Here is a 10,297-nt window from a genome sequence, read left to right on the forward strand (position 1 = left end):
CCTGCCAGGCAGCGCACTCCAGACCCTCACCGCCCTCTGGGCGAACCACGTCTGGCCTTTCTTAAGCAGACACCTCAGAGATTCTGCGACCTGTGCCGAACTCGGTTCAAAAAAGAAAATTTTTGCCAGCCGATTCGCCATCCCCAAGAGCCGCTGGTGGTCTGGAATGGAGGATGGGGGTCACGAACTGTGCCTTTGTTTCCTGTGGGTGCGCCGTGATGCCTCTGTTGCTGACGATGAGGCCCGGGAGCTGAGTTGACGTTTTGGAGGACTCACATTTCTTCACTCAGCGCGGGCCCCGTATTTCCTGCAGGTGCTCTTAAGACTGGCCGGTGAGTCCCCTGTCGTGCTCTTCCGGCTTTGGGGCTGTGAGCCAATACATGAGGAACGGACCCCCGCCTTGTCGGCCACCCCCCCCACCCCCACCCCCCATGCAAAGTTGGCCGCTGTCGTACGTTCAAATATTTCTGGAGCCGAAGGGGTTCCAAAATGGCAAGGCGGCTGAAGCAGAAGCTGCCGACGGTGTCAACGAGTGTGGCCGGCAGAGACTGGACTCCTCGTCGGTGGGATGGGGGGGGTGGCGAGTTGCCAAAACGCCGTTGTTGGCGTCCGGCTTTGCAAATGCCGCGCTCTTTTGAGAGGTTAGTCAGGCTTTCGTCCGCGAAAGGCCGTTGGGATGCACTTCTCTGGGCCCGGCTGCGGCAGGGCGAGGCAAACGTGGTCGGACCCTTCCGGCCTGGGGGGCCTGGGACCATCCCGAAACGCCGTGCGATCCGGTTGCGTGACTGGGGAGGCGGCTCCCACGTTGTGTCATCTCGTCCAGCGGCCGCTGCGCTCGTTCCATGAGTGGGCGGGGAATCGTTCGCGGCGTGAATCGGCGCACGGGTTCAGCGTCCTCCCTTGGAGCGGTCTCGCATGCGTTTTTCCGGTTGCCCCGGTCCTGGACGGGGCATTGGGAGCTCACTTCTATGCTTGGGGGAGCCAGGAACCTCGTCGGCTGACCCCCGTCGATTTTTATTGTGGGAGGTTAAAGTTCAACTCCGGCTTTGCGGCTTGGTAGTGCACCCCGAACGGGGGTCTCTCAGGTCCTTTTACCCTTGCACCTCAGTGTCGCCTGCAGGTTGCCTTTCACTGGGAGCTTTATGCCTCCTGCTCCGGGTAGGAATGTCATGGGCGGCATCAGCCGTGGGGTCGGCAGCCAGGGTTCCCTGTCCGACGGGACCTTAACACTGGCTCCCGCTTCCGTTTTAAAGTATCTTTGACCTCGCCCATGAAGCATGGCTGCGTGTCCTCTCGCTGTGCTGCCTCCACCTCATGAATCACCTTCGGGTCTGGTGTGCGCTCAGATGTTTTGGCCTCGCACAGTCTGCTGGAGTGTCCAGTCCTGTTACGTTGAAAGCATTGGGCTGAAATTGCAGGACGTTATCTCGCCTGTGGGGGGCGCTTTGCTCCACAGCGCTGGCATGGTCTCTCTGCTGGCCAGATAGGGTACTGCTTCCCTTGGCCTGGAGTGCCCCTGTTTCTGTGCTGTTTAACTAACTGAACTGTGGGGTTTCCATTATTCCATGGTTTACTTTCTCCTCTTATAATGGGCCAGTGCTGCGCACGGAGTGTAGACTGTCTAACAATCTGGGTAGTTTTCTCGATGGTTGGATCTTCCTTCACTTGCAAAATGCCTGACAGTGCGTCGCCTCTGCCAATCCTACAACTGTTCTATCCCTGATACTTTAAGATTTTAGGTCTCGGTATTCGCAGCCTCCAGCCATCCTGTACAGATCGTTAATGAACAAGTCAACAGCTTTCCTGGCTGGTGAACATGCTTATTAGATTTAGCCCTTTCAAGAGTTTTGTTACATCTAAGGCTAAAATAAGCATTGAACGATTTTAGTACTTATTCTAATTTAGCAGGTGATTCGTTGATTCCTTGTCTGGCAATAATGTCATCTGCTATTGGGCCTACCGAATAAAGCAGCGTGTGGGCTTGTTTAGCTTCTGTCCTTTCTGTCCGGACCTCAGGCAATCGTGGATCTCAGGGGTCTCTTTCTTCAAAGTCACCATTTATATAATTGATCTGGATGTGAGATGAGTCCAAACTGATTTGGAAGAGTGGGATTTCTGACCCATGGTTAAAAAAAATGTAAGAAGTTGCTGAAATTCAAGATGGCGTTACCATTGGTTTGAAGACAAAGGGTTTACCTGCGCTTGCCGGTTTTGGCAGGTTCCCGCTGCAATGGTGCTCGCGTTCAGCCTTGAAAAAATTTTAAACAATGGCTGCTTGCATCGATTGGCTGCAGACTTCTCTGTTTCAGTTTTATGTTTTAGGAGTCAGTGATTATTTTTTTCTTCTCGGATCGAGCTCAGACTTCAAGCGCCAACTCGGGAATCTGGTTTCTCCGACGGAGGTTTGAAATGGCGATTTCTGACCGTTGAGCTATTTAAAAGTTTCTTAGGCCTTGCTCACCTATGCTCGGTCTGCTGACTCTGCACTCTGGGAATTGAAGCTGGACTGTGGAGTCTTCTGCTGCAGTGAGGAATTTTAAGTCTCTGGATTCAGCTTCCAAGCCTTTCTGTAGAGCCTTTCCTTCGTGATTTTCTTCAACGTGTCTTTTCTTCAGGCCAGAATGCGCCTTTGAATTTTTCTTCAGTCTTGCAGAATTTTGGTTTCTCTCTGCATTTTTTTGCAAGGTTTTGGGTTTTTTCATCCACTGCCACCATGTTGTAGGGTGTTGGATACCGTTCGTGAGGTCTTACTGAAGCCTTTGCAGTCTTACGTAGGTTAACTGTATGTATTTATTAACTACAAGAACTATGAACTTATATACAGTAAAGGGTTCAAACTAGGAGCTGCCTCCATGCTTGCTTGAACACACAGCTCAGTCCAACACTAGACTGAACCCGAGGTGTGGGCCATGTGTTCTCTTACATCACTGTGTGGGCGGTACTGTTCTCAGTCCCAAGTTAACTCTATATGTGCCAGAACCTTACACTGCAGTAGACTATCTATTTACATATTTAACATTAACCCTTTATACTCCATCTTCGTTCTCCCTCCCCCACACACCCAAGTCTCTTACATCACCCCACTGAAGCCTCAGCCTTTATCCCTGGTTCAGAGAGATAAGCATTTCATCAAGTTCCCTGACTTTGAACTCAGCTTTCTCGAAGGATGTATAGGATTCAATTTCTCCATGTTCCGTCTCAAACTCGGTAGATCAGAGACTACCAGCTCTCTGTTCAGGTTGTATTCCTGAATGTTTGGGTAGTTGGTCTATTCCATTGATGTTCTTCTCGTAGATACAAGTGCTCTCCTATTTCTTCTCACTATCCCATTTTCAGCCCCCACAAGGTATGCAGGTACAGCAAGTAATTGGGAAAGCTAATAGAATGTCATTGTTTATTGCGAGGGGAATTGAATATAAAAGTAAGGGGGTTATGCTCCAGTTGAGGAGGAGACAGAACACAGGACACAGGACCAGGGGAGGCGTAGTGATAGTGTTGCTGCACTAGTAATCCAGAGACCCAGGGTAATACTCTGGGACCTCCACGACAGATGGTGGAATTTGAATTCTATAAAAATCTGGAATTAAAAGTCCATTGTCGATTGTTGTAAAAACCCATCTGGTTCACTGAAGTCCTTTAGGCAAAGAAATCTGGTCTACAATGTGGTTGACTCTTAACTGCCCTCTGAATAAGGGGAATTAGGGTGGGGCAATAAATGCTGACCTGGCCAGTGACGCCCACATCTAATGAATGAGTGAGACCACATAGAACCAGAGAAAAGTTACAGCACAGAAGGAGGCCATTCGACCCATCTTGTCCATGCCAGCCCAAGGACACCCAGGTGCCCTTTCTAATCCCACCTTCCTGCACCCGGCCCATAGCCCTGCAGCTTACAGCACTTAAGGTGCAGATCCAGGTACTTTTTAAAAGAGTTTAGAGTTTCTGCCTCTACCACCAACTTGGGCAGCGAATTCCAGACACCCACTACCCTCTGTGTAAAAAACTTCTTCCTCATGTCCCCCCCTACACCTTCTGCCACTTATCTTGAATCTATGTCCCTTGGTTCTAGAATTCTCCACCAAGGGAAACTATTTTATCCTGTCCACTCTATCTATTCCCCTCATAATTTTGTACACCTCAATCAAGTCACCTCTCAGCCTTCTTTGTTCTAAGGAAAATAACCCCAACCTATCTAATCTCTCCTTGTAGCTACACTTTTCTAACCTTGGCAACATTCTTGTAAACCTCCTCTGCACTCTCTCCAGAGCTATTACGTCCTCCCTGTCATGTGGTGACCAGAACTGCACACAATACTCCAGTTGTGGCCTTACCAGTGTTTTATACAATTCCAACATTATATCCTTACTTTTATAATCTATACCTCTGCCATTGAAGGAGAGCATTCCATATGCCTTCTTTACAACCTTGTCTACTTGAACTGAAGCCTTCAGGGACCTGTGTACTTGTACACCAAGATCTCTCACTTCATCTACCCCTCTTAGTATATTCCCATTTATTGTGTAATCCCTATAACTGTTTGACCTCCCTAAATGTATGACCTCACACTTCTCTATGTTAAAATCCATCTGCCACTTTACTGCCCACTCCACCAACCCATCTATATCGTTTTGGAGATTATGGCTATCCTCTGCACTATCCACTACTCGGCCAATCTTTGTGTCATCTGCAAATTTCCCAATCGTGCCCCCCACATTTACGTGCAAATTGTTAATATATAACACAAACAGCAAGGGTCCCAACACCGAGCCCTGTGGAACACCACTTGAGACAACTTTCCATTCGCAAAGAGATCCATCAACCATTACCCTTTGTTTCCTGTTACAAAGACAACCTTTTATCCAGTTTGCCACATTACCCTGAATCCCATGGGCTTTTACTTTCCTGACCAATCTGCCATGTGGGACCTTGTCAAATGCCTTGTTAAAATCCATGTACACAACATCCACTGCACCTCCTTCATCACCCCTTCTTGTCACTTCCTCAAAGATTTCAATCAAATTTGTGGGGCAAGACTTTCCTTTAACAAATCTATGCTGACCATCCCTGACTAGTCCATGCCTTTCCACATGACAGTTAATCCTATCTCTTAGGATTGATTCTACTAATTTGCTCACCACCGATTATCTTTAATGGGTTATCTTTAATGGGTTATCTTTAACTTTACTTGCTAATCTTTTCTCATGCCCTCTCTTTGATTTCCTAATTTCCTTTTTTTGCTTTGTCCCTGCACTTCCTATATTCGTCTAGGCTATCTGGAGTGCTTAGTTCTTTGTGCCTATCATATGCTTTATTTTTCTGTTTGATCTTCCCCTGTATTCTTCTAGATAGCCAGGGGGGTCTAGATTTGGCAGTACCACTCTTATTTTTGTAGGGGACATGTCTACTATGTACAATCTGGAGTACTGTGTACAGTACAAAAATAAAAATACCTGGAAAAACTCAGCAGGTCTGACAGCATCTGCGGAGAGGGATACTGGCGATGTTTCGAGTCCGTATGACCCTTCATCAGAACTAAGATATATAGAAATGAGATGAAATATAAGCTGGTAGAAGGGGGTAGGACAGGAGAGCTCGATAGGGGGCCAGTGATAGGTGGAGGCCAAGAAAAGACTGCCAAAGATGTCAAAGACAAAAGGACAAAGGGGTGTTGACGGTGGTGATATTATCTAAAGGATGTGCTAATGGGGTCTTTAAGGGAAGCAAGCTAGTGGCAGATGGCTCTAGTGTGGGTAGGGTGGGGGGAAAGGATCAAAATGGGCTAAAAGGTGGAGATGAAACAATAGATTGAAATAAATTTAAAAATAGGAGGGAAAAGAAAAAAATATAGTTGTAAAAAAATTATAAATCATTGGAAAAAGGGGGATCGGAAAGGGGGTGGGGATGGAGGAGCGAGTTCATGATCTGAAATTGTTGAACTCAATATTAAGTCCGGAAGACTGTAAAGTGCCTAGTCGGAAGATGAGTTGCTGTTCCCCCAGTTTGCGTTGAACTTCACTGGAACATTGCAGCAGGCCAAGGACGGACATGTGGGCATGAGAGCAGGGTGGTGTGTTGAAATGGCAAGCGACAGGGAGGTCTGGGTCATGCTTGCGGACAGACAAAAGGTGTTCTGCAAAGCGGTCACCCAGTCTGCGTTTGGTCTCTCCAACGTAGAGGAGACCGCATTGGGAGCAGCAAATGCAGTAGACTAAATTGAGGGAAGTGCAAGTGAGGTGCTGCTTCACTTGAAAGGAATGTTTGGGCCCTTGGACGGTGAGGAGAGGGGAAGTAAAGGAGCAGGTGTAGCACCTTCTGCGGTTGCATGGGAAGGTGCCGTGGGAGGGGGTTGAGCTGTAGGGGTAATGGAGGAGTGGACCAGGGTGTCCTGGAGGGAACGAACCCTGCGGAAAGCCATCAGGGGGTGTGAAGGGAAGATGTGTTTGGTAATGGCTTCATGCTGGAGTTGGCAGAAATGGCAGAGGATGATCCTTTGAATGCGGAGGCTGGTGGGGTGATAAGTGAGGACAAGGGGGACCCTATCATGGTTCTGGGAGTGAGAGGAAGGTGTGAGGGCGGATGCGCGGGAGATGGGCCAGACATGGCTGAAGGCCCTGTCAACCACCGTGGGTGGAAAACCTTTGTTAAGGAAGAAGGAGAACATGTTAGAGGAACTGTTTTGGAAAGTGACATCATCAGAACAGATGCGATGGAGGCAAAGGAACTGAGAGAATGGGATAGAGTCCTTACAGGAAGCGGGCTGTGAGGAGCTGTAGTCGAGGTAGCTGTGGGAGGCAGTAAGCTTGTAATGAATATTGATGGACAGTCTATCACCAGAAATTGAAACTGAGAGGTCAAGGAAGGAAAGGGAAGTGTCAGTGATGAACTATGTGGAAATGATGGAGGGGTGGAAATTGGAAGCAAAATTAATAAATTTTTCCAGATCCAGACAAGAGCATGAAGCTGCACCGAATCAATCACCGATGTACCGGAGAAAAAGTTGTGGGAGGGGGCCTGAGTAGGACTGGAACAAAGAATGTTCAACATACCCCATAAAGAGACAGGCATAACTGGGGCCCATGTGGGTAACCATAGCCAGACCTTTTATTTGGAGGAAGTGAGACGAATTTAAGGAGAAATTGTTCAGTGAGAGAACAAGTTCAGCCAGACGGAGGAGAGTGGTGATGGATGGGGATTGTTCGGGCCTCTGTTCGAGGAAGAAGCGGAGGCCCCTCAGACCATCCTGGTGGGGGATGGAGGTGTAGAGGGATTGGACGTCCATGGTGAAGAGGAGGCGGTTGGGGCCAGGGAACTGGAAATTGTTGATGTGATGTAGGGCGTGAGAGGAATCGCAGATGTAGGTGGGAAGAGACTAGACTGGTCTCATCTCCACCTTTTAGCCCATTTCGATCCCTTCCCCCCACCCCACCCGCACTGGGGCCATCTGCCACAAGCTTGCTTCCCTTAATGACCCCATTAGCACATCCTTTAGATAATATCATCACCGTCATCACCCTTTTGTCCTTTTGTCTATGACATCTTTGGCAGTCTCTTCTTGGCCTCCACCTATCACTGGCCCCCTATCGAGCTCTCCTGTCCCACCCCCTTCTACCAGTTTATATTTCATCTCATTTCTATATGTCTTAGTTCTGATGAAGGGTCATACGGACTCAAAACGTCAACTGTATCCCTCTTCGCAGATGCTGTCAGACCTGCTGAGTTTTTCCAGGTATTTTTGTTTTTGTTCTAGATTTCCAGCATCCACAGTATTTTGCTTTTATCGTACCGTGTACAGTACTGGTCTTCTTATTTAAAGAAAGATGTAAATGTGTTAGAAGCAGTTCAGAGAAGGCTTACTAGACTAATACCAGGAATGGGCAGGTTTTCTTCTGAGGAAAGTTTGGATAGGCTAGGTTTAAACTGTTGGATTATAGAAGAGTAAGAGGTAACTTGATTGAAACATGTAAGATCCTGAGAGGTCTTGTCAGGGTGAATGTGGAGAGGATGTTTCCACTTGTGGGGAGAATCTAGAACGAGGGGGCACTGTTTAAAAATAAGGGGTTGCTGATTTAAAACAAAGATGAGGAATTTTTCTTTCACTCAGAGGATTGTGAATCTTTGGAACTCTCTTCCTCAAAAGGTGGTGGAAGCAGAGTCTTTGAATATTTTTAAGGCAGAAGTAGATAGATTCTTGATACGCAAGGGGGTGAAATGTTATCAGGAGTAGGAGGAATGTGGGTCTGAGATTATAATCAAGTCAGCCTTGACCTTATTGAATGGCGGAGCAGACTCGAGAGGCCAAATGGCTCCTCCTGCTCCTAATTTGTTTGTTCGCATGTATGTTCATATTCCAAAACCTGGTCTATGTGATTTTCATCATGAATCCATAGTGACTCCCCCAGCTGGCATTCTGCTAAGATGTGAACTCTCGTGGTGTTGATTATAGTTTCTGGATCAGTTTGCGCGGTTCTCATCCTCCTTCTCCCATACTCTCTCAGTATATGCTGCCTCGAGGCATGGCATAGGCGTGTGTGGAAGAACGGGAAGTTGAGTCCATAGTTGTCTTCCCATCAGAGATTCGGACGGAGCCAAACCATTCTGAAATGGCGTGGAATGGTAGCTCAACAGTGCCAAGTTGATATCATCATTTTTCTTCAACAAAACCTTTACCACCCTTACTCCCCTGTCAGACTCTCCATCAACTCATGGGTATCTGGGTGAGCTAGTCCTGTGGACAAATCTGTAGGCTTCTGTGCACTGCTTAAAACAATCAAACTCCATTTGCCAGATCTTTGCCCACTCACTTAACCTATCTATATCCCTTTGTAGCCTCATGTCCTCTTCACAACTTACTTTCCAACTTATCTTTGTGTCATCAGTAAATTTAGCAACCATTCCTTCAGTCCCTTCATCCAAGTCATTTACATAAATTGTAAAAGGTTGAGGCCCCAGCACTGATCCCTGTGGCACACCACTCGTCACATCCTGCCAACCAGAAAAAGACCCATTTATGCCAACTCTTTGCTTCCTGTTAGCTAGCCAATCTTCTATCCATGCCAATGTCACCTCCTATACCATGAGCTTTTATTTTCTGCAATAACCTTTGATGTGGCACTTTATCAAATGCCTTCTGGAAATCTAAGGACAGTACATTCACCAATTTCCCTTTATCCAGATCACACGTGATTCCTTTAAAGAACTCCTGTACATTTATTGAAGGTGATTTCCCTTTCATAAAACCAAGATGACTCTGCCTGATTGCCTTGACTTTTTCAAAGTATCCTGATGGAACATTTTTCATAATAGCTTCTAACATTTTCCCTATGACAGATGTTAGGCTAACTGGTGCTTTTCCAGTTGTCCTTTCCGCTGTCATTCACCATCTGTTATCAACATTGTGGGTTTTGGATGAGGATCATTAAGGGTTGAAAGAGACTGCTGGAGGCAACGCTGTTGGTAAACTCTACCTTATATTGAACATAGCATTAACTCGGTGCAATATTAAGGCTTAGGACCAGACTTCACATAGAACTAGTGCTCAGCATGTTCTGTTGTTACATGATCTTAAATCACTGATGATGTAGACTGTCTATCTATAGATTTGACATTCATCCTATGCACTACAGTGCCCTGTGTCAATATTTGTCAACCAACATCACAAAGCACATTATCTGGGATCTTGCTGTGCACAACTTCCCCACAGCCTTTCCATTATTACAACTACGACTTCACTTCAGAAAGTACTTCATTAGCTATGAAATACTTTAGGGCATCATGACGCGATAAAAAGCCGTTAAATAAATTGCAAGCACCTTTTTCCTTTATATTTTGAAATCTCTACTTTTACCTCAGGTTCAGCAGCACCTGCGGCATTTTAGCTTTAGTCCCAACATTAGCCCCGCCCCTTGTTCTCCTGATGATTCACAACTGCCGTCAACCTCTGAGGCGGGATGGCCAATCAGCTGCCGGCATCCTGTTGGGGTAGTGGGCGGGCCTGGACCTGCCACGTCAAAGACGCAACCGTCGGTCAAAGTCTTTCAACCGACCAATGGGGCGTGGAGAGGCGCGCGCCGGCGACGCAAGGCACACGACGTCAACATCCGACAATGACTGACAGCGCGGCCGCTCCAATGGACAGCGGGAGCCGGGCCGGCGGGCAGGCCAATGGGAGGCTGTGACATCCGGGGCGGGGATTCCAGCTCCTGTTCGGTCACCCGGTCAGCTGGAACGTTTGCGGAAATACGTCACCTCTCCCCGCCCCTTCCCGATTGATGACCAATGGGGGATAAAGGGCGGGCGG

General features: G+C 47.5%; 1 protein-coding gene across 1 annotated transcript in view; it reads right to left on the reverse strand.

Moving 5' to 3' along the window:
• Positions 1–646: 646 nt before the first annotated feature.
• LOC144671990 (equilibrative nucleobase transporter 1-like) overlaps positions 647–10,297 on the reverse strand; it is a 74,728-nt gene continuing 65,077 nt past the window's right edge. The window contains exons 10-11 of the mRNA XM_078533926.1: positions 2,197–2,248; positions 647–940 (exon numbers count right to left, since the gene is read on the reverse strand). Coding sequence (XP_078390052.1) covers positions 647–940; positions 2,197–2,248 — 346 coding nt within the window. The remainder of the gene's footprint in view (positions 941–2,196; positions 2,249–10,297) is intronic.

Source organism: Cetorhinus maximus, chromosome 35, assembly GCF_964194155.1.
Source record: "Cetorhinus maximus chromosome 35, sCetMax3.hap1.1, whole genome shotgun sequence".
NCBI lineage: Eukaryota > Metazoa > Chordata > Chondrichthyes > Lamniformes > Cetorhinidae > Cetorhinus > Cetorhinus maximus.